Source organism: Poecilia mexicana, unplaced genomic scaffold (assembly GCF_051168715.1).
Source record: "Poecilia mexicana isolate PSO_F unplaced genomic scaffold, ASM5116871v1 scaffold_16, whole genome shotgun sequence".
Classification (NCBI taxonomy): Eukaryota; Metazoa; Chordata; class Actinopteri; order Cyprinodontiformes; family Poeciliidae; genus Poecilia; species Poecilia mexicana.
The window spans coordinates 29,108,609-29,133,713 of NW_028263385.1; the positions used below are offsets into that span (position 1 = coordinate 29,108,609).

At 37.8% G+C, this 25,105-nt stretch overlaps 1 protein-coding gene across 5 annotated transcripts in view; it reads left to right on the forward strand.

Moving 5' to 3' along the window:
- Positions 1-14,326: 14,326 nt before the first annotated feature.
- Positions 14,327-25,105, forward strand: part of cep162 (centrosomal protein 162) — a 61,427-nt gene continuing 50,648 nt past the window's right edge. For 3 of the 5 annotated variants that reach the window (XM_088013598.1, XM_088013600.1, XM_088013599.1), the window contains exons 1-3: positions 14,327-14,845; positions 20,997-21,087; positions 22,797-22,920. In XM_088013598.1, the coding sequence (XP_087869724.1) occupies positions 21,028-21,087; positions 22,797-22,920 (184 nt within the window). In that variant the 5' untranslated portion in view covers positions 14,327-14,845; positions 20,997-21,027. Of the gene's footprint in view, positions 14,846-20,996; positions 21,088-22,796; positions 22,921-25,105 lie in introns of those variants that run through there. The other 2 variants (XM_088013601.1, XM_088013602.1) reach the window with 2 other exon arrangements.

Consider the following 25,105-nt stretch of genomic DNA (forward strand, 5'->3'; position numbering starts at 1 on the left):
ATTTACTAATTGGATGATGCAGAATCTTAAAGAATCTTCCTTGCTCTCCTCATCACCTGTGGATGCTGCTGTTCCCTGCCTGAGGTCCTCGGCTGTTCAGTGCATCACTTCCAACATAGAGAAGGGCAGCGGTACCAATAGAACCCCACCTGCCTATCAGATGGTTTCCCAGAACCTAAAGACGACCGTGAACTCCAGCTTTCTATAGTATAAGGGCAGTACTAGTACCTAGTGACAAAACATTTTTTCATTCACTTTAATGTTCTTTATATAATCCATTGATTTCGCTTTTTGTTGTGTTTTTTCTGTTGCAGAATGAAGTCCAATCCTTTCTGGGTGTGCCGGGGTGAGAGACTGTGGGCGCCTTCCACGATTGGTGGACCGAGTTAAAGCTGAAACGCCACACTGAAGCCTCCTGGGCACTGTCGGGGTTTCCTATCGAGCTGCGCCGGCTCAACATCTGGACACACGCAGAAACTGATTTGACGTAGATAGGGCCTGCTATAGAGAGACTGATATGATTAGATTTTATTACTATCATTGCATTTTACTTAGAGAGCATTTTTACTTGTTTTCTCATCACTGTTCATTCATATCAGTATATTTTGACTGTGCTGCCCTTGATCCTGATTTATTGCATTGGTTTGCTGCTTTATGAATGTGTTCATTGTTCTGTGCCTTTCAATACTCAGACTTCTAAGCTTTTCTTACCATTTCATTTCGTTTAACATTACATCCTTTCTGTAGTTCATTAACTTTTAATTATTACATTGAAATTTCAATAAGTTGGGTTTATAAAAACTAACACATTGTTTTACGCATTACTCATTATTGCTTCATTGACTTTAAAGGATAGTACCTTAACATTTCTATTTTTACTTTAAGTTTTAAGTAAAATCTACCTTTTAGTCATTTTACAATATTAACCTAACACTTTATTCATTTTTGCATTTTATTAAGTTTGAAATATCATCCTAACATTCTATTCAATTTACATTTTGGTTAACTAACAACTTAGTGAATATAATTTTAATACTCTTTTACTTTAAAGATGACAATTAGATCCTCCTAATACTTCACCCATTTTATATTTTCATAAAATTTCACATTTATTCTTTTTTTAAAAAAATTTCAGACTTTGTTCTTTAATAGTTCATTACCCTTCTATGGCATGACGTTGACCTGAGGTAACAAAAAGAAATAATAAATAAATAACAAGCAATATAAAGGTAATAATAATATTTGGTTCCAGAAAATGTAATGGTCCGACTTTATGATTGATGTGTAATTACAGATGATGAAGCTCTCACAAGTCTGCAGGAAAATATTTTCTCCAAAAAAAAAATAAACAAAACAGTCATGCCATGGTGGGTTGGCTTATGTTCCTCCAAATTTAACACTCTAACATCCTTTAACAATTTTATTTCTTTACATGTTCTTTATTAGACTGTAAGAGGGACATTGTGGTTTCGATCCACCGCCTAAGAGGCAAAGGGGTGCCCTGTCCGTTTTTACCCCCAAAATTGAAATGAAATGAAATGACATGAATGAAAGACAACATCAATGACTGAAATGATGAAATGTATGTCAACATTTGTAAAAGCCTCGGGGGATGTTTTCCGGAAGGGACAGTGTCTACTCTAGGGTTTGTTTTCTCCTTTTTGGGCTCTTTTAGAGCCCAACAGGGGGTGTTGAGATTAGTAAATTAGTTAAATCATTATGATTACTATTATGTGTTGAGATGCTTTACCAAGGCCGAGAAAGAGTCACACGCTGTTAGACAAAGGGCCCATAGTAAAGAGTTACATTTTTGATTCTGTTAGACACCAAGGTCAATTTCTCACAGGAAACAGAAACTTATCAGACCACAGAGTCATGGTGTGATTTCAGGGAGTGTCTTCAGTTCATATAATCAGCTGCCCTCCTCTTTCTCCTCAGACGCTGCACAGACTTTTTTTAGAAACTCTTCTCGGATGTAATGGTAAAGCGTCTCCTTTCAGCGCTGAAAGTTAATAAAATAAGTAACGTCTGAATGCTTTTCTTGGCTGATTTTATGCTCCGTGTGTCAATACAAATTATGATTTGTGTGTGTGTGTGTGCATGCATAATCATGCATAGCCTAATGTATATTATTCAGTATTAATGATTATTTATTTATGTTTGTATACTTATATAAGTATGTATTGATAAGACGAGAGCAGTCCATTAGGCGTCTGTCCTTTTATTATGTCTATGTGAGAAACGGCCCGATCTACAGAAGACGGGTCCTTCGAAGGCCACGAATATGGACGACCAGAAGAGAGAAGCTGTAGCCTCCGGCTAGCTGCCTAGCCTCCATCTCGGCGTTATGTTGCTTAGCAACCGTGACAACGTGAAGCACAGAGCAGCGAAGGAAAAAAAACGGACTCAGTTGTTTTTTACTCTTTATTTCTGTATTATTCTTCACCTTTTGTAATAAAGGTTTTTCCATAGTAAAAAGAAAATCTGTCTGATTCTAAAATGTTTAATGTATACAATGGATATTATTCATTTTCAAATACTCTCCAGATCTCAGGTAGTAAGACATTACAGTTAAATAAACTATGTTTGAAGGCTTAACTTTAATCAGTCAAACCCATTTGCTCAGGAATAAATTAAATACTTTACTTAACCAAAAGATTTTACTACTACCTAACTTAATATCTACATGGAGCGCCCGGCCAGCTGACAGCTTGCGAGTGAAGCTGGCTGTTAATGCAGCGGGAGAAGACATCTCCGAAAACGTCGGAGCAATATTGGAAATAGGTGATTTATTAATGAACCGAGCAGATATTTCAGATCTATACATCTACATTCTCGCCTAAAAACATTGTAAAAAATAATTTTGTGTAATTTTAAGTGTAATACAGCAAAAATTATTTTGTCGCAAAGGATGCAGAGCCTGAATTCGGACACAGCTGTTTTTTGTTAGACTCCCCCTAGTGGTGTGGAGCACTTCCGTTTTCAACACTTTTTGTTTGCTGCATTTCATTCGGGGGTGTCTTCTTTTTTGTTTGCTGCATTTCATTCGGGGGTGTTTTCTTTTTTGTTTGCGTCTCTCTTTTTGTTTGCTGCATTTCATTCGGGGGTGTCTTCTTTTTTGTTTGCGTCTCTCTTTTTGTTTGCTGCATTTAATTCGGGGGTGTTTTCTTTTTTGTTTGCTGCATTTGATTCGGGGGTGTTTTCTTTTTTGTTTGCTGCATTTAATTCGGGGGTGTTTTCTTTTTTGTTTGCTGCATTTGATTCGGGGGTGTCTTCTTTTTTGTTTGCTGCATTTAATTCGGGGGTGTGTCTTTTCTTTTGTTTGCATGTTTTCTCTTTTGCTGCGCATTTGCACCTGTCGGCCACCGTACTGCATCCTTCGAAGGACTGAGAGGGTCTTCGCTGCAGCCTGCGGAAAGGGGCGGTGACGGACCACTGTCAGTCTCATACCTTATATGGAAATTGGACTATTACATTCCGGAAATGAAGGGGGCGCTATTTTCACAGTCACTAGTATAAATACCTTAAAGAAGCGGGGTAAGAAGTTTGAGAGGTTTCACCACTGACATTTGCCACGCGATCCACAATGCAAAAACCAGTGTTCTGTTTTGAAGTTATAAATGTTGTTTTTTATACAAGAAAAAAGGGAGAAAGCCTGCCCTCTCATGTTATTTTAAGGTACTACAACATAGTAAGTTTTGTCATTCAAAACAAAACTTATTAAACGGTAGAAATAGACGCCGTTGGTGTTCGTTGGTGTAAATTACTGTTCAAATCTTTCGTGTATGGTTGCATTGCCGGTATGTATTAAGTTTGTAACTTTGCAACATTGTTTCGGTCTAAGCGATAGCGCTCTAATGTGTTGTTTTAAGGTGGAGTATGTTTATGTTAATTAGATGTGAGGATATCGCGAGGTTATCGGGTGCGCAGTTGGTAGCTTAGATGTATGTGGATGTGATGTTCGGTGGAAATTGAGTGTATTGTATTTTATGCTGCATATGATCACATATTTATTGTATTTTTTGTCTTCATTTCAGTTTTACCCTTTTAATTGTCATTAAACCTGTTGACAACGTCCTTCGGTCTTCAGAGTCGTGACACGAGAAAGGTGTTAGAAAGCCCGTGCATCAGACATGCACCAGTAACGGCACAGTAAAACGGCAGCGTCCTAACCGAAGAAGATAAGGCAGTTGTTGAAGCTAGAGTGAAGCAGACCGCTACTACGCCTTACCGCAACACGGCATACAGTGATCCTGCAAACGTCACCTAATCAACGTCGCCATGTCTAACAAGACGTCATCCCTTAAGACCCGGTCCGAGGCTTCCAGTGTCTCCTCTACAAGCTCTGCAGCAGCCAAGGCAAGAGCAAAAGCTGAGGCAGCCAAAGCCCGTCTCAGTTTTGCAGCAAAAGAAGTTAACTTAAAAGTAGAAAAAGCCAAAATTGAGGCATCTATTGAATTTCTACAACAAGAAAAGGATGTAGCTTCAGCTATTGCAGAAGCAGAGGCATTAGAAGCAGCTGTTGCCACACAGATAGAAGCATGCAGCAACCCATGTTCTTCATTAACAGATGACCGTACTGAACAATATGTCATCAGCCAAGCTAAATTTGTAAAAGAAGAAAATACTGATTTTCAGCAAGCAGAAGAGGAAAATGCACTTCAAAATAAACCAGAGTTCACTAGCAAAAAGTTATTACACTCTGAAAAAGATGATCCACGGCAAGTTCCAGTCTGTCCTTCCAGTTATCTCAACAACTCCCAAAACCCCCCAGTCATTACCACGTCTCCACATACTAATAAAGATTTCAGACCCAACTGGTCACATCACATAGAAGCATCTAACTTCTACAATGCTAGACCCCCACGCCAAGAGTCTCAAGACTCTAATGTAAGTGATTTTATTAGATATTTTGCTCGTCGTGAATTGGTAACAACAGGGCTTCTCCACTTCAATGACAAGCCTCAAAACTTCAGAGCTTGGAAACGCTCCTTTGAAAATGCCATAAGGGGTTTGGATCTAACAGCAAGTGAAGAGATGGACTTGATGTTAAAGTGGCTCGGCAAAGAATCTGCTGAGCAGGTGGAGCAAATTAGGGCTATACACATCAATAACCCAGTCAATGGCCTCAACATGATCTGGAGCAGACTTGAACAATGTTATGGTTCGGCAGAAGTGATTGAAGATGCACTTTTTAAAAGAATTGATACATTTCCAAAAATCACGCCCAAAGATTACACAAAACTGAGGAAGTTTAGTGACCTGCTCATGGAAATGCAGTGTGCTAAAGAAGAAGGAGACCTCCCTGGTTTGGCCTTTCTGGATACAGCAAGAGGAGTAAATCCTATTGTCCAAAAACTTCCTTTCTACTTGCAGGAAAAATGGATTACAGTAGGAACTAACTACAAACGCATGAGAGGTGTGCCCTTTCCACCATTTAATGTGTTCGTAGACTTTGTCACACAAGAAGCGGATGCTAAAAATGATCCCAGCTTTAACTTCGTGTCATTGCTTGATGTTTCCAAACCAGACAAGCCACCTTGGAGAACAAACAGACAAAAAGAGATTTCAGTGCACAAAACTGATGTCGTCTCTCACTCAAGTACAGATATGCATAGATTTCTGAACAAAGCTGTGGATAGTGACAAGATTTGCCCCATTCACAAAAAAACTCACTCTCTCTCAAAATGCAGGACATTTCGTATGAAAACAATAGACGATAGGAAAACGTTCTTAAAGGAGAACAATTTTTGCTTCAGATGCTGTGCCTCATCTTCACACATTGCAAAGGACTGTAAAGTCAAGGTTCAGTGTTCTGAGTGCAACAATGAGAAACACTGTACTGCTCTCCACCCAGGACCAGCTCCCTGGCTAAGAGAAACCGAACCTGCAGTAGAGCATGGCGGGGAGCCCGACTCCACAGCACCAGAAGAGATAAGTTCCAACTGCACACAGGTTTGTGGCATGAATAAAGCAAGAAGATCATGCTCTAAAATCTGTCTTGTTAAAGTGTATCCAGCAGGCAACCCACAACAAGCAGTGAGGCTCTATGCTATCCATGATGAACAAAGCAACAGATCATTAGTACGTCCTGAATTCTTTGAAGTATTTAATGACTGTGGACCCAGTTCCCCTTACTCACTTAAGACATGTGCTGGAACTAAAAGTACAATGGGAAGGAGAGCTACAGGTTATGTAGTGGAAGCCTTGGATGGCTCAGTCCACATTCCACTGCCTACTCTTATTGAATGCAAAGGTATCCCAAATGACAGAGAGGAGATACCCACACCCAGTGCAGCTATGCATCACAGACATCTGAAGTCAGTAGCTCACCTCATCCCTGAACTGGACTCTAAAGCCCCCATCTTAATTCTCCTTGGACGGGACATTATTAGAGTTCACAAAGTCCGTAAACAGATAAGTGGACCTAACAATGCACCCTATGCACAAAAATTGGACCTCGGATGGGTCGTAGTAGGGAATGTGTGTGTAGGTGATATCCACAAAACCCTTGCAGTAAAGACTCTGTTCACAAATGCCACTGAGAAGGGTCGTCCCACAATGTTTGAGCCGTGCCCCAATGTTTTCAATATAAAAGAGAGACATTGTGAGATTCAAGTCCCATTCAGCACCCAGTTTGTGGACAGCGCTTGTGAACCAGACCACTTAGGATGTAATGTGTTCAAACAAACCAGGCATGACAATTACATCTCGCCTTCCATTCAGGACAAAGTCTTCTTAAAGATAATGAAAGAAGGACTAACAAAAGACAATGACAACAGTTGGACAGCACCTTTACCATTCAAACTGCCACGCCAAAAGCTCCCTAACAACAGACCGCAGGCCCTGAAGCGACTGATATCACTTGTTCGTAACTTTGAAAAAAAAGAGGAAATGAAGGAACACTTTGTGACTTTCATGGACAAAGTATTCAAAAATAAACATGCAGAAATTGCCCCTCCACTAAAAGATGGAGAAGAATGTTGGTATCTGCCACTATTCGGTGTTTACCATCCCCGTAAACCCAAACAGATCAGGGTCGTCTTTGACAGCAGCACCAAATACGAGGGTGTATCACTGAATGATGTGTTGTTAACAGGACCTGATCTTAACAACTCACTGCTAGGTGTTTTAATGCGCTTCAGAAAAGAAGCTGTAGCCTTTACAGCAGACATTGAACAGATGTTTTACTGTTTCAACGTTCATGAGCAAGACAGGAACTACTTGCGCTTTCTGTGGTTCCGCAACAATGACATTTCGAAAGATATTGTGGAGTATAGGATGAGAGTCCATGTCTTTGGAAATAGCCCATCACCAGCAGTGGCAATATATGGCTTGCATCAGTCCGTTCTACGCAGCGATTCGGACAGTGATCCAGAGGTGATACAGTTTGTCACACGAGACTTCTACGTCGATGACGGACTCAAATCTCTTCCCACCATTGAAATGGCTGTGTCCCTACTTCAAAGGACCCGTGACACACTTGCAAAGTCAAATCTCAGACTGCATAAAATAGCAGCCAACAGAAAGGAAGTGTTAGAGGCATTCCCTACACAAGATCATGCTAAAGATCTAAAAAACATGGATTTTGAAGCCGATTCAGTCCCCATGCAACGCAGCCTGGGCCTCCTTTGGGACTTAGGTAGAGACTGCTTCACCTTTCAAATACCAGATGAGAAAAAGCCCTTCACAAGAAGAGGTGTGTTATCAACAATTAACACCCTTTATGATCCATTAGGTTTTGTAGCGCCAATCACTATAGAAGGAAAGTCTATTCTACGTGAACTCACAGTTGAAAATGGAGACTGGGATGCTCCATTACCTCCAGAAAAGGAAGAGTCCTGGTCTCTCTGGAAGGACTCACTTAAAGAACTATCTAACCTGATTATTCCTAGAACATATACAAACATTTCTCCCTCAATAGCCACAAAAAAAGAGTTATGTGTTTTTTCGGACGCCTCTACTAAAGCAATTGCAGCAGTGGCTTATCTAAGAGTGACAGATGCAGAGAAAAATTGTGAAGTAGGGTTTATTATGGGCAAAGCGAAGCTTGCACCACGCCCAGATCACACCATACCAAGACTAGAGCTTAGCGCTGCAGTACTGGCAGTACAGCTTGCAGATTTAATCACAGATGAACTTGACCTTGAACTAGACTGCACTACATTCTACACAGACAGTAAAGTAGTCTTAGGTTATATCTACAATGAAACTAGGAGATTTTATGTCTATGTCAGTAACCGTATAACTAGGATCCGCAAATCTTCTCAACCAAGCCAGTGGCATTATGTAGCTAGTAGTCAAAACCCAGCGGATCACGCCACTCGTTCTGTTCCTACATATCAGTTGCCCTTTTGTAACTGGTTCACTGGCCCCAGCTTCTTACTCCAACTCCAAGAGTTCCCAAATGACTCCTATGATCTTGTGGACCCTAACATGGACTCAGATGTTAGACCTCATGTAACTACTCTCCAAACTACAACTTCAACCAGGCAACTTGGTTCTGAAAGATTCAGTAAGTTTTCTACCTGGAGATCACTTACCCGTGCTCTTTCAAGACTACTACATGTCATCCACAACTTCAAATCATCACCAAACACAAACAGTCACTGCTGTGGTTGGCATTACTGTGAGATAGGACTCACTGTGGACGAGTTTAAACAAGCTCAGAATGTTGTGATTCGAGCAGTACAACAGGATGTGTACTCTGAAGAGATCAAGTGTGTACAAAATCATGAGAACTTACCTAAAACCAGTTCTCTTAAGAACTTAGACCCTTACCTGGATGAAAATGGACTCCTCAGAGTAGGTGGTCGTATCACTGACTCAAACTTGACTCACGGTGAAAAGAACCCACTTCTAGTTCCAGGCCACCACCATGTTGCAGTTCTTCTCATAAAGCACTATCACAGTCAAGTTCATCATCAAGGTCGCTTGTTTACAGAAGGAGCTATACGCTCTGCAGGATGGTGGATAGTGGGTGGCAAAAGAAAGGTGAGCACAATCATTTACAATTGTGTAACCTGCAAAAGACTTCGGGCTCCCCTGAGCACGCAAAAAATGTCAAACCTCCCTCCAGACCGTCTTGCAACAGACCCTCCATTTACCAATGTTGGCTTAGATGTGTTCGGCCCATGATTTGTGTCTTACCGACGTACCAGAGGAAGTGTGAACCAAAACAAAAGGTGGGCTGTCATTTTTACATGCCTGAGCATTAGGGCAGTTCACATCGAGGTGATAAACTCACTCGACACATCTAGCTTTATTAATGCATTTAGACGGTTTCTGGCTATAAGAGGACCTGTAAAAACAATTCGTTCTGATCGGGGTACCAATTTTGTCAGTGCATGTAAGGAACTGAAAATACCCTCAAACTTGGATAATCTAGCTTTACAGTCCTACTTAAAGGAAAATGGATGTACTTGGACTTTCAATCCTCCGCATGCTTCTCATTTTGGCGGGTCATGGGAAAGAATGATAGGCCTGGCCCGGAGAATTTTGGACTCTATGTTTTTCAAACTCAAGACCACAAAACTCACTGATGACGTTCTCATCACCTTCATGGCAGAGGTGGCAGCTATTATAAATGCAAGACCTCTTGTCCCAGTCTCTTCAGACTCAAGTGACCCTTTCATCTTGACTCCGGCTACTCTTCTTACCCAGAAAGTTATCCCTCTTCAGGCTCCAGCTGGCCACTTCACAGCTTCGGACATTTACAGACACCAGTGGCGTCAGGTGCAGCATCTGTCAAATGTCTTCTGGGACAAGTGGAAGAAAGAATTTCTTCCTACTCTACAGCCACGTCGCAAGTGGCAATCCAACCAACTTAATGTGAGCTTAGGAAGTGTCGTCGTACTCAAAGACAGTCAAGTACCAAGAAATGAATGGCCTCTTGGACTCATAACTCAGGTGTTTCCAAGTAAAGATGATAGAGTACGTAAAGTAGAAGTTAAGGTAGCTAAAGCAGATGGTTCAAAAATGCTTGTAAGACCTATCTCAGAAATTGTAGTTTTGGTTCCTTCATAAGATATTTGTTTGTTTGTTTGTTTTTGCAACAAAAAAAAAAAAAAAAAAATTGTGGCGTTTATTCACGCCAGACGGGGAGTGTTCTGTTTTGAAGTTATAAATGTTGTTTTTTATACAAGAAAAAAGGGAGAAAGCCTGCCCTCTCATGTTATTTTAAGGTACTACAACATAGTAAGTTTTGTCATTCAAAACAAAACTTATTAAACGGTAGAAATAGACGCCGTTGGTGTTCGTTGGTGTAAATTACTGTTCAAATCTTTCGTGTATGGTTGCATTGCCGGTATGTATTAAGTTTGTAACTTTGCAACATTGTTTCGGTCTAAGCGATAGCGCTCTAATGTGTTGTTTTAAGGTGGAGTATGTTTATGTTAATTAGATGTGAGGATATCGCGAGGTTATCGGGTGCGCAGTTGGTAGCTTAGATGTATGTGGATGTGATGTTCGGTGGAAATTGAGTGTATTGTATTTTATGCTGCATATGATCACATATTTATTGTATTTTTTGTCTTCATTTCAGTTTTACCCTTTTAATTGTCATTAAACCTGTTGACAACGTCCTTCGGTCTTCAGAGTCGTGACACGAGAAAGGTGTTAGAAAGCCCGTGCATCAGACATGCACCAGTAACGGCACAACCAGGAAGTCAGCAAAAGGTACTTTCTACCGTATTAAATCTTTTTTTACAGAGTAAATCAATACGCTTTTCTAGATTAGTTAGAAAATATAATTGACAGCTGTAAACGAGTGAAATTCGTAGTTCGGGAAGGCTAATTTTAGCATGTAGCATAGCTAATTATTTCGTGCAGGCCACCGTTAGATAAAAATCTAAAAGTAGAAAATGTATAATTGAAAAATGTATTTTATGCTCAAAATTTGTTTTTTTATTTAAATTTCACAGATGCACGTATCAATTTGTAACACTGGGATCGGAGCTAAAATTGTTCCGTACTGCATGAACAACAAGTACTACTGTCCCCTTTGCTCATACAGTGCGGATGAGTCTTACAAGGTTAAGAACCACATTGCAAGAACTGCTGTGGTTCAACATAACGGTATGGAAAAATACACTAATGAATGTTTTTTTTTACACACTTATCAGTTCTCTCGTGTTTTTATTTTATTTTATTTTTTAAGGTTAATATTTTTTAAAATATGTTTTTGTACACCAATGTTCAATTTCTGGAAAGTCTAATATTTTTTATAAACTAACAGCTTTCTTTATAAGCTATCAGCTGCCATCATAGTACCCAGAGATGAGTACATCTCTGGGTATTTTCAATGTATTTTTAGTAACTGTGCAGCAAACTACACATTTAAAAGTAACAAAGTATTTTGTGAAATGGCTATTATTAAGTACTGTTTTACTGATTATAACGTGCAATGTAATATTACCCATTTATTTAAGCAGACATTAATAAAAATGAAGTTATGTGCACTGTTAGGTATTTTAAAACCAAAAAGGAAACATTTTAATACAAGACAACAAATTAAGGTTAGAGGAAACCTAACATAAACAACTTTTATCTGTGTATCGTGTTTAAATTTTTTGTGTATTAAAATGTGTTCTTCATTCAGTGAAGTTACTCACATTATGTTGCATGTAAGAGTATAACATTTTGAAAAATGGTCCTAATTATTTATTTTTTTGTCAAAATTACAGAGTAATTGAGTTAATCTGATTAGTTAATCTCTGCCCATGGCTGTTTGAGCAATATCACTTCTAAAATTTAAATTCATTTTTTGCAGAATATATATTTGTTATCTGGAAGCCATTAATTGTTAAATCCTACAAAACAGTAACAATGTTAAGGAATGTACAGTGATTAATTCAAACATGGCTTTTTTTCTACCAATCAATTGTGTATTTAATAGCTACTACTTTTATTGTAGTAGCTATGAGGCTACTAAGAAAAACAGGGATTCATTCTCCCTGTTCTGAGGGATAATGAATCACATCTTGTTTAAACATATCTGCAATGTATATAAATGCTTTTTTAAAATTTTACTCATTTCTTTTTGTTACTGCAGAATTCCATATCTTCAGATGTGGCCTACCATGTAGAGACACCACTCACTTCCATTGTCCTTACTGTTTTTCCACCATTGACAGAAGGGACAGGTTTGTTAATCATTTGGTTAATCACAGAATGACTTTTCACATGGTGTCCAGCTGTGCAGCAGCCCAGCCACCTGTCCACCTACCAGCTACAGACATCCAGGCTACACAGGCGATTCCTTTTGATTCCTTTTGCGGTTATCCAATGTTCTTCCTGTAACCGGCAGTATAAAGACTCTGTGGGCTTCACCGGGCATGGAAGACGAGGAGAGTTCCCTCGTTACTATTGTGATGGCATACCTGGACACTGCCCTGAATGCCAGTACTAAATGCAAGGAAGATATTAGTTTTTTTTTCGTTTTTTTTTATGATGAAGCACATTTGCCTTTTTTCTTGTTCAGTCATTTGTTTTTGAAATATGTTAATAAAATATTATGTACATTTTTGAATGTTACTTTTGTTGTAACTCATTTGATTGAAATTATTTAGTTTTTATAGAAATGGTGTCATTTCCACACAGTTACATTGTGGCTGTATTTTGTTGTAGAGTAGAGCCAATAAAATGGTTGTAAATATATTGTAACAGTGTTGTTTAGTATTTGGATAACCTTGATTTAACAATTTAAAATACATGCTAAGTTCATAATTTTCAATATTTTATATGTGTAAATACAATGTTTCCTATACTTTTTCAACAATGACTGGAATCAATACAAATTTCATTTACAAACCTGACATACGGCACAAACAGAAACACAAATGTTTCTGCTTGTTTTAACAGTCAGAATGAACTGTTTTATAATAAAGCAAGCACATACAGATACATTGTTTAGTTACAAAGTTATAATCCAAACATAAGATTAAAGGTAAGCTGAGCAAAAGTAGAGATCAGGTGGAAGTGATGGAAGCTCAGGTGAGGAGCAGTTGCACATCAAGCCGGAGTTTCTGAAGGGTGGAGGAGATAAGACCGGCGCCGTGATCAGGTGAGATGAAGACAGTTATAGTTACAATTTACACAGGTTTAATTTATGTATCCAGTGAATTTATTAAAAAAAGGTTTTCATATAGAAAAAAATAACTCCTGAACAGCAGATCATTCTCTCTGGCGGTGACCAGCGCAGCCTCTACGGCCGGGTCCGAAGATTATTTCTTATCAAATAAAATTTCTAAAACCTACTTTCTGTGTGAGTCTTTCCAGGTTGAAGCTGAATTTAAAGTTTTAAATGAATCACTGGGTTCTGCAACAATTGCATATTTAAGGTCTTTGGAGCGCAGTTTATAAATTGATTGCAATTAGAATAGATTTGTAATTTCTAAATGGAATAGTGGGACACCAACCAGTTTACTGGTTAAGACATTATGGTAAACAATAACAGTTGAGCTTGTTAGAAGTTCAAAAGTCATTTAATTTGTTAGTGAATTATATTCAAGATATGAATAATAAGAAAAATATTTGGCAAATAAACAGAATTGTGAATGAACGGACCAGGTTGGCCAAAATTGTTGACCAAACCTCTTTTCCATCTAGTCCTTATGAAATAATGAAAAGGACATTGTATATTAGATTTTAACTTATTTATTTTAAGAATACCATTCACAACATCTAAAACTATTATTTGAATTTCAACACCAGCAAGTATTTGTTTATGGATGGACTGGCGATGTGTCCAGGGTCCATCAGCAGCTCTCACCACCCCGCTATATGTGTATAATAATTAATGGAATGGATAGATGTGTTCTTAATGTAATGTACATTTGTCTCTAAAATATTAATTTAATTTGTTTTATGACTTTTGTTTGGGATAGTTAGGGTGTAAAGATAGATAAATACATCTCCATGATTCCTTCTTTTAGATTGTTTGTTAATATAATTTTAACATCCGAAAAGAAAGATTTAATAAACGTAATATATAACGTATCTCATTTCCTTAACGTTTAATTTGTAATTAATTTTAAATGTTAAAAGTGTTATTGGGTGTTTTGAAAAGTTTTGAAAGTGTAAGTTTTGAAAGGGGTAGTCAAATAAAATGCGTTATTATTATAATTATGAAAACACGGCGCACCCTTCATTTCCTTATTATTGTTTATTGTAGATTGTTTGTTACTAATGTAATTTTAACATCCGAAAAAAAGATTTAATAAAGATAAAAAAGCGGACATACCACGTGACTGACATACCACGTGACTGACATACCACGTGACTGACATACCACGTGACTGACATAACACGTGACTGACATACCACGTGACTGACATACCACGTCACTAACATAACGTAACACGTGGTATGTCATTTCCTAATTAGTAATTAATTTTAAATGTTAAAAGTGTTTTTGGGTGTTTTGAAAGGCGTTGTGAAATAAAATGCGTTATTATTATTATAATTATTAAAACACGGCTGGTACAGGAAATGGTGTCACTGGCGCCCCCTTCATTTCCGGAATGTAATAGTCCAATTTCCATATAAGGTATGAGACTGACAGTGGTCCGTCACCGCCCCTTTCCGCAGGCTGCAGCGAAGTGTACTTGGAAGGACTTGTCTATGGCTGCAGCGAGGTCCTTCTCGTATTTATTGACGTTTTTTCCCTAGCCAATCAGAGAGGCTTCGTCAGACGGCTAGTATCGCGGGAAGTTACACTCAAAACAACTAAGTGAAGAGCACCTTAGATTGTCTGCCAACCGCCATAAACAGAATGGGAAGACTCAATGAACATGTTTCAGAAGTTATTGCGCTGAGCAGCTGTCATCAAGGACCTCAGTTCTGAGTGAGTAGTTCTGACCCAGCAGTGAGACATTGTCGCTAACTGAAGTGGGCTTCCTGAAGCAACAGTCATGCTGGAAGCTTTGATTTACTTCTCTGGCTAAGTATTAGCTCCTTAGATGAACCGAACTGCTGCTGGTGAGCTTGTGTTAGCTGGAATTATCTGAATACAGCGGAAAACCGTTCGGTCTTTTCATTCATTTTCATTCATGATGCTAGTAGCCTAGCATCATGACCTGTTTGTTCTGAAGATCCTGCAGCTTCCACTTCATCTTCCTAACATGGCGCCTCCTCACCCTGACTCTCGTATTGATAGGAGGAACCACAGAGCTCTGTTAAGTTAAAAGCACATCTTCTGAAGTTGGGACATTTTTCCTCCAACAGGTTCCAGAGGAATCACCTCAAACCAGATGTTGGACTGGATTTCATTTCACTGTTATTTGTGAATGTTAGAGCCTCATTTTCAACAGTGGAGCAATAAAGATTGAAAAAGGTTATCATTTTGGAGAAAGTCTCATCAACATCAATATTTCCACTAAGAGGCAAAAAAAAAAATTTGTTTGATAAAGGGAAAGCCTCTCAGACTCTGAGCCTGACAGCACCAAACTATTTGTTTATATTAGACAATTAATTTAATTTCACATAATTATCGTGGTAGAATTCATTGGTCTGTTTTAATGAAACATATTTACCGTGTTTGATGTTTGTTGTAAATGACGTGTAGTCACAAAGAACAAGGTAATTAGTCCAAGTTAGTCATTTATTGAACGTTCAGAAACTACAGCAGCTGTAAAGCGCTGCAGCAAAGGTAAACAAAGGTAAAATCCTAACAGTTGAACAACTCTAAATCATTCACACATTTTTACTCTCTGTCTCTGTCGTTTAAGCACACCAGTTGCCATGGCAACCTCCTGCGCTCCCCAAGCCGACCAGAGATTACGTTAAAAACATTCAGTCCGTTACGATATTAGGTTTGCAGGCTTGATATTTATTTTGCTATTATTAATAAGCGCTCCCTGAACACAGCGGTGGTTGATAAGTTAATTTTAAACTCCTGCTCTGCTAGTTATTTTGGAAATGGAACCAAAACGCACAGAATTGCGCAACACCTTGTTGAAAGAATAATTGGGGCATGCCATTAGCATTACATAGGGAAGAGCAGTGACAGTCACTGCCCTCCATGTAATGCATGGCAGGCACCTATTGTTCTACATCTCTTTATTGGGGCCTGCCATTAGCCATTTGCGCTGCCAACATTTGGCAGCGCAAATGTTGGCAATTGTGCGCTGCCAAAGCTGTAGTTCTATCTATGGCCAAGACTCTGTTAAAACAGAGGCCTGAGCAGCATGTCAGAACTACAACATGGTAGAACTGTCAGTTACTATAGTGGATGACTTAGCTGGTATTCTGAACTACTTGTGCTATGAGCATTATATAACTGATTTAACCCAATCACATTTACACATGGAATTAGTGTGGCCATTTCAAATGAAGTTTACTGAACGTTTCAAAATAAAAGCGTGCATATTGGTTTCACGTCAGTGCACCGCCATAGGCGGTGCAATGATATTAAGCTTTTTTTAATGTTTTTTTTTAACATTAACATTAGCACAAAAATTAGCATTTCATGGGTGTCTCATAAAGATAGAAATCCTTCTCCACCTTTCTGTCTCACACATAATTAATCGCTATAGCAACAGAATACAGAGAAAGGCAGAGCTGCTGGTTTGGACTACAAAGACTGTAGTTCTAAACATGGCGGAACACTTTAGTACAGAGGGCAGAGCAGAAGGTCAGAACTACAACATGGCGGAACACTCAATTATTACAGAGGAGGGCTGAGCTGGCATTTAGAACTACTTGCTGTTTTAGGCAATATATGGTTGGATTAACCAAACCACTGTTACACATTGAATTATTGTGGTTATTAATGTGAAGCTTACTGAAAGTTTCAAAATAAAAGGCTGCATATCCCTCTCACTTTAGTGCACCGCCATAGGCGGTGCAGTAATAATAATCTTTTTTTATGGTTTTTTTTTTGTCAGGATAGTGAGAAAAAAAACTAATGTTTGTGCTAATTAACATTAGCAGAAACATTAACATTTCCTGGGTATTTCCTCATAAAGATAGAAATCCTTCTCCACCTTTCTGTCTCATGCACACAGGGCAGTTGGCTGAGGATTCATCGCTATAGCAACAGAACACAGAGAAAGGCAGAGCTGTTGGTTTGGACTACAAACCACCAGCCATAACTGCCATAGCTGTAGTTCTATCTATGGCCAAGACTCAGTTAAATGAGAGGCTTGAGCAGCATGTCAGAACGACAACATGGCGGAACTGTCTGTTACTATAGAGGAGGACTTAGGTGGTATTATAAACTACTTGTGCTTTGAGCATTATATAACTGATTTAACCTAATCATTATTACACATGAAATTAGTGTGGCCATTTCAAATGAAGCTTTTGAAAAATTTCAAAATAAAAGCCTTGACAATTTTTATATCATGTAATTGCTCTTTTTTGCATTAGATAACTTTTTAAGAAATGCACTGTAACACATGAGATTAGTGTTGCCATGTCAAATGAAGCTTACTGAACGTTTCAAAATAGAAGCCTCATTAATACCCTCCGGTAGGTGCACTGCCACAGGTGGTGCAATTACATTAGCTTTAATAATCTTTTTCCCTTGAGTTAGTGCACCACCGTAGGCGGTGCAATAATATGAGCCTTTATTAGCATTTTCTCACAAGTTATGGCACTGGCTTGCGCAAGCCAGTGAAATGCTAATGCAGAATGTCAGAACATGGTGGAACACTCATTACAGAGGAGGGCTGAGCTGGCATTTAGAACTACTTGCTGTTTTGGGCATTTTATAGCTGGATTATCCAAACCACTGTTAGAGATTGGAGTAATGTGGAAAATTTAAAATGAAGCTTACTAAAAATTTCAAAATAAAAGCCTTGACATTTTTCACATCAGGTAATTGCTCTTTTGGGCTTTTTTGTGACTGGTTTAAACAAACTACTGTTACACATTGAATTGGTGTGGTAATTAAAATGAAGCTTACTGACAGTTTCAAAATAAAAGCCTGCATATTCCTCTCATGTTAGTGAGAGGAATGTGCAGGCTTTTATTAATAAACACATTATATAAAAGCCTGCACATTCCTCTCATGTTAGTGAGAGGAATGTGCAGGCTTTTATTAATAAACACATTTTTAATAAACACATTTTACTATTATAAAACACGGCAAACTAATGGTGGTAGAGGGCCGCACTGGGTTAACTCGGGAAATTTCATCTGTCCATATATCAATCAACTCCAAACCTCTTCTTTGTTCTGTCACAATTATTGATTTATTTAATTTTGATTATCATACTCGAAACTTTGCGAGGACTGACCACCCTCTCATTCGCTTCCTCATACACACAAAGTTTGTGTATGATTCCCATTCATACTCATTACAGTCACGCCCACATCGACACACCCACAACCCCGGTGTCAAAGCCGCATGCTTCTGCGGCTTTGACACCTGGTTCATATCAATAATAACTTATTTCATTCATATGGTGAAAACGTTTTTATTATTATTAACTTGTTGGTGCAAAAACCTGATTGAAAATTGATTTATTTACTGCATGTTTATGTCTTAAGGTTGAGATGGAACTGCACAGCCCTTTAAACCATTCAGACTATGAACACAACAGAGACACAATCAAAACTGTCAGATGACTGATTACTCCGCAATAATAACTCAGAAATAGTCCAAATAGTTTGGATGTATTTTTACTTTTTTCCTCTTTCTGTTTATAATATAGGTTTGTTGTGCCTTTCTATACTAAAGAAAAAGATATAAAACATCAGATATTTCACAAGGAGATATTAACATTCATGGAAAAACTTTGCATAACCTTATGTTAAAGCAGAAAGTACGGCCACCATAAAAAAGTTTAAGTATTCAATTATGCCACATGAACGGATCAGTAGATCTTAGGTGAGCACCAGCTTGCTCACTTAAGATAACATTTGAGTTTTACCTGCAAAGTACCCACTAGAGCCAGCTATGTTTTTGGCCGTACTACACTGGAATATTTTTTAATGTTATAACTTTAAGGATATATGTTTAAGATTGTATTTGAACAATATTGCAACCAGACAGAATATTTATTTCAAAGCAGAATATGCTCTCTCTATTTTTAAGCAGAAAAATATATTCTAAAACTTTTTGGCTGAGTAAAATGAACTATTACAAGAAATGTCTTGACTTTTATGCAAGGATTAGTATTTAGGTAAGGATAACAATTTAGCTAAATAAATGTGTTTAGCTAAATTGTGCAAGAGGTGACCTGCTGTGAATAGAAACCTCAACTGCTAAAGGAAAATTCAGCCCATAGCATATGAAGCTACAAAATATCATATAAACATTAGCGGAAATAAGCAACAATTCAAAAGGACAACTGAAAAATCTGCAATCAGTAAACAATATTTAACAGTGAGGTTCTCAGTACCCTAAATTATACATTTAATTAGTCTCACAACACTGCCTACATCAAATAATGTCAAGTAAAAAAGGAAACATTCATACAAAGTCAAATGCAGGTTGCATCACAATAAACAATCTTGAGTTACTAAATGAAACTTTCTGAGAGCTGGATCTGATTGGTTGTTTCTGACCGAGCTGAGTAATTCTGCAGAATGCCAGGAGGCAGGGGAGCTTGATTGTTTTTTTTGTTTTTTTCAGAGATTATCTGTCTTATTTTAGGACATAGTGAAAGTTTTAATACATATGTAAAACCTTTTTTTTCTTTTTGTTTAAGTTGCATGCTGCAGCTTTAAGCAAACGTTCGGTGTAAGAGAAGAGACTCGGGTGGAGCAGAAACGGCATTACATCTGTGAAATATTACCAGTAGCGAGCAGCGGCGGTCCAATGTCACTGCTTCCACTGCTAGCCCAAAGTCTTAAATTATATTTCGGGTTATTTGCTTAGCTTTCTGATCGTCGTGCTAATCCGGGTGAATGTTGGCAATTGTGCGCTGTTTTACCTGCTGTCTGATCACTCTGGATTTTTTTTTTTTCTGTAGTGTAAGCCTCGTTATACACAAACTCTGTCCGTCAAATGCTTATTTCTTAAATGCCATATTAAATTCTTTGTCTTGATGCATTTTGACATTCACCCCGAGGTATTTCTCCGTCGCAACATGCAAACTTTCCCATTCATTCTGAGTGTTGAAGTTCCACATGACATTGCTTAGGATTTATTGCCACGCGCTTGCACAGTGTGAAGGAAAGAGGAGATAAGCTCAGATGGTGAAGTGAGATACAGGTGATCGGTTTTGGTGATCGGCAACAAGAGACGGTGATCGGTGAGAATCGATCATTCACTTTTTCACAGAAATCGGTCAATTATGATTGGTGGCCAATCAATCGGCATACCTCTATTCATAACACACTTCATAACCAGCGTTCTTCTCGTCTATGGTCTGTTTAAAAACTACAATATCAGCAGCAGAAACAGCAACATTATACCTTTTGGAGAAAACAGATTAAATTAGCTTTGTATTGCATGATGACAATGATGCAGTATGATCTGATTAAATATTAGATTCTTGATTGTTCCTATGTTGCTATGTTGTTGTACAGTTGTTGTACGGTGTTTTAAGATCTTGTTCAATGTGTTCAAAGGTCTCTGTGCATTACGGAGCCCTCCAGGGGACATGGGATTTTTTTTTTTCTTTTGCGTTCCCTCGCAAAACCTTTGCATCCCCTCGCAAAATGTTTTGCGTTCTCTCTCGGTTATGTAAAGTCAGTGATATAACCCCTTTGTCAAATGTGACACACTAAAATTAGAGTCTCAGTATGCTGCTTATTGTAAGTGTAGCACTTCAGTTATTTGTCATTGTTATTGTTTTTCATTATTTCTTTTCTATTGATAATGCCTTGAAAATAATATACTTGTAAATATGTTATAACATAGGAAGTACACATATTATATAAACATATATCACATACTTGTAATAACACAGGAAATTCAAATAGAAATGTATTGCATTTAAATATTTTTTTAATATTATGTAAGTAATATTGGCATTAAACCGGAGCATTTTACAAGAAATCACTTTGTTTATTAATTTATACTTCATGGGATTCTTTTTCAGGTTCAGTCCACAACTGAGGAGCATTATTACAATGTCTTACAGACAGACTAAGGAAGAGCTGGATGCTGAGTTTGAGAAGTTCCTGAAAGAGGTAATGCACTTAAAAAATGGCAGCTGGTAAGCTCCTCAGAAATTAACATTAAAGGGTTTAACACTAGTCTCACATAAATCCACAGTTTGAAATTTGACTTTGGCGTTAAGCATCATGAACACACCTCAAATGGGGGAAAAAACCCCACCAACCATTGTTGAAATTATTTTGCCACATTTTGCTTTCCCTGTGTCAACCACCATACAGAAGACACAGATGGAGGAATCCACTATGTTTATACTGAAAGACCATTGATTCAGACTGGATTGGTTGGTGCAGCCTCCTTTGTCTGTCTTTCCATTGAAATCTAGTGACGTTTTTCAATATGAAATATCTTTGTATTGAGTTGTTGAAGTTAGGAATATCAACCATTTGATATCATCAGGTTGAAAAATGGGTACGTGTCAATTAGGTCTGTCGCTGTGGAGGTTCCTCTACCTTTTCCTCAGTGTTAGTATTTATTTAAATGTTTTCATATAATATATTTAGATTTTCACTTTTTCTTTGGTGGGTTTTCTTTGGTGGTGGTTATTGCATTAGGTTGTTTACTAATTTGGGTGCACACATTTAGTAAACGCCTTATGTTTTTTTAAGATCATTAACTATTTTGTTTGCTGAGTTTAAGAACTGGCTGACAGAAGGGGGTTGGCTGAAAGGAAAACCAGGAAGTAGAACAGTCCATCAGGCTGCTGGAAGCAGGGGACTTGATGTGACAAAATCTGCCTCTCTCCACTAATGGCATAATTGCTAAAACCTTTTTGGTATTAGGTTATTTTGGTTTTTATAGTGGTGTTTAAGTCAAAATGTTTTAGTTTAAATTAATCATTTATGTTTATACATTATTTGTCTTTGTCTCCTTCCCTTCCCCTCCTCGTTTGTGTAGGCTAGCCTGTTTGTATAAATCTTCCTGTGTGTTCATTGTGTGAGGTCAGTTTTTGGTTTGTTATCTTGAGTTATGTTTGCCTTAGTTGATTTCTTTTGGGCCCATTTTGTTATATTTTTTAGATTTGTTGTTGAAACCTTTTGTTAAGATGTTTTTTGGAAAAAATAAATAGAACATATTTTTTTTATATATGCCTTTGTCCTTGTCCTTGACTGGTCGGATCATCACAGTCGTGATAAACAATAAATCAATGAATTGCACAATAAATTAAAATGAGTTCGATAACAAAATGAGGGCGATAATATTGCTTGTTTGTTTTCATTGCATCTCTCTCTCTTTCTACCAAAGAGACTGCATGACAAAAAGCTTCACTGTGGCACTTAGTTACTCCCTCCTATCTTATTTCCTTGGTAACTGCAAAACACACAGGGAGCTAAAACTCAGTTTTCCTCCACTTTGGCTGAACCCAATACATGGGACATGATGGCGAGAACAGCGACAAAAGTTTATTGACCCCTGAGAGGGTGTATTTGCATCGTTAGATAATTATTTTGCTATTAGTTAACAATAGTCTCAAAATGACAATATTCTTGATTATCACAATAATTTCTGGGACAATTAATCGCCAGCAAAATTTTATGTGACAGGCCTAATTTCAATACTGTGAAAAATATGTTAAGAAAAATATTTTCCTTTTTAAATGCAAAAATTTGATTCATTTAGAAAATAGCCTAGTAGGTTTTCTACTTCTGAGTTTTTGCATTTTGTTTTTCTTGGTGCTGGGCAGTCATTGTTTCGGCATTTTGTTTGATCCAATGTCTAAAAGTCTGTTTCAGATGACTCAGTGGATTTAAGCAGCCCTGACAAGCAGCCTAAAACTAGAAGCAGCCAGAAATCCAGTCAGAAACCAATAGTTTCATGGTGGCAAGATGATGAAAACAGCAGTGGAGGTAAGTCTGTTTAAAGGACTCTTTGTGTGTGACTATGACCTAAGAAAAGACACCACAAACATTTTCTTTTTTACAATAATATAATTATATTGATTTCATTCTCATTTTTCACACTTTTTCTCAAGAAAAAACAAACAAACAAAAAAAAACCCGAAACAAAACAAAAACAAACCAGAACTTAAATGGGGTTGGCAGGGTAGCTGGAAAACAATCCAATCATTGACATCACATTTCAAATCAAAGCATCTATTTGAACGATAGGAAGGTTTACAAAAAAATCCGCCATAACAGGCTTGACATATTCTGTCCACTTTGACCATATCTTGTAGAAAGTGTCCCTCTGCACATTGACAGAAAAAGACAGTCTCTGCAATACATAAATCTCTTTCAGTACATTAACCCGGTCTTCAGTTGTTAGAGGTTCTTGTTTGAGTCATTTTCTTGTGAGGGCCTTTTTGCTCCCAACCAGTAAAGTGTACAGACGTTTTTGATCATTATAGTTCAGATTGTCCAGCGGTATGTTCCATAAAAGTATGCATTCAAAGTTTAAAGGAAAATCAAATGTGAAAATGTTCTGTAAATGTTCATTGATGTGAGACAAATATTACCGAACGGCTTGACAGTCCCAGAAAATATGTAAACGTTTGGCACTGCCCCCGCCACATCACAGATATTCCCCCTTCCCTGATATCTTTTTTGCTCTGGGTTTATAAAAAATATTACAATGCTTTTCCAGCAAAATTCACGCCAAATCTTCGATCTTGTTATCTTATAGATGTGGTCCCAGTTTTCCTCTGGAATCGTCAGATTGCCTTCTTTTTCCCACTTCACTTTAACATACACAGTGCTGTCCTTCTTACACCGCAGGATGACATTGTACAACCTGGATATTATTCTATTGCCTGCTTTTGATTTAGTTAATAATATAAATGTTTCCACAAATCTAAGATTATGTAAATGTACATAAACACACAGGGAGATCCTGATTAAAATCATTTCTTGATCTGTTGATATTTGGAAAAAGTCGTCTTTATATTTATATTTTCGTTTCAAGGTCTCAAAACATTGGAAAGCCCCCTTGTGGAGAAAAGAATAGTAACTAGTTAGGCCTTTCGAAACCCACTTCTTGAATCTATCATCGTGTTAATTTGGGGTGAATTCTGAATTATAAGCACATCATCTTAAAACTTTTGAGGCATTTCCAAACCACAGATTCTAATTGCTTCGTTCCGGGCATTTATCATAATTTGTAATATTGGTACGTCTGCCAAATTAATTTTGCTCTGCAGTTTTATGTCAGCTGTTATGGCTTTAACTGTTGCCCCTTCCACACCTCTCTATCCCACTATGTCTGGTGTAATCCAGACAGCATAAACATATCAAACTAACCTACACAATAATATTCTTGTAAACAAGGAAGCCCGCAACGCACCCCCGGTGGAAGATTGCGGTTCCTTCCCACTTTGATCTTCCACCCTGGACACCCACGGGTTGACTCCTGGTCTTCAGCTGTGTACTGTCACCTTGGTCATGTGGTTCTGGTATCTCTGGATCTTCTCCCAATGGTTTTGATGAGGAGAGATCCCGGACGAGCCCCCACAGTTTGTTACACGTCTCAGCTCATAGTGGACAGTTGTAACAAATTATGTTTTGTTTTGTTTTTTTGTTTTTTTCTTCTTCTGATGTGTCTCTGTTTCTCCTTTGATCTTGGTGGAGAGCCTGTAACGATGAAGTGTCAGTGAAAGAAAAAAAGGACAACCGCCGTCTTCTTCCCCAAACTCTGTCTCTTTATTACAAATTCTTGAAATTATGAAATCATTAACATTTCTTAGTACGTTCAAATTCTTGTGTCCTTCTGTTGTTATCAAACAACTACATAGCATTCACTTCAGTAAATAGTATCAACTCCCACCAACTGTGACAGTATCAAATTGCCAAATTAAACAATTCACCAATTAATTTAGAGCTCACAGATGTACATTAAAAAAAACATTTCTCAAATGAGAGGATTAATTAGGGTAAATAATTTAATATGGACATGTTATAATGAACAAATATATTTTAAGCTCTAATGGGCTTTGAATAACTATAACTGTCTGTACAGTTTAATTGATTACACAGTAGGGGAGACATAGTGATGTCTATAATAATAATAATGATAATAATATTAATAATAATAATTCCC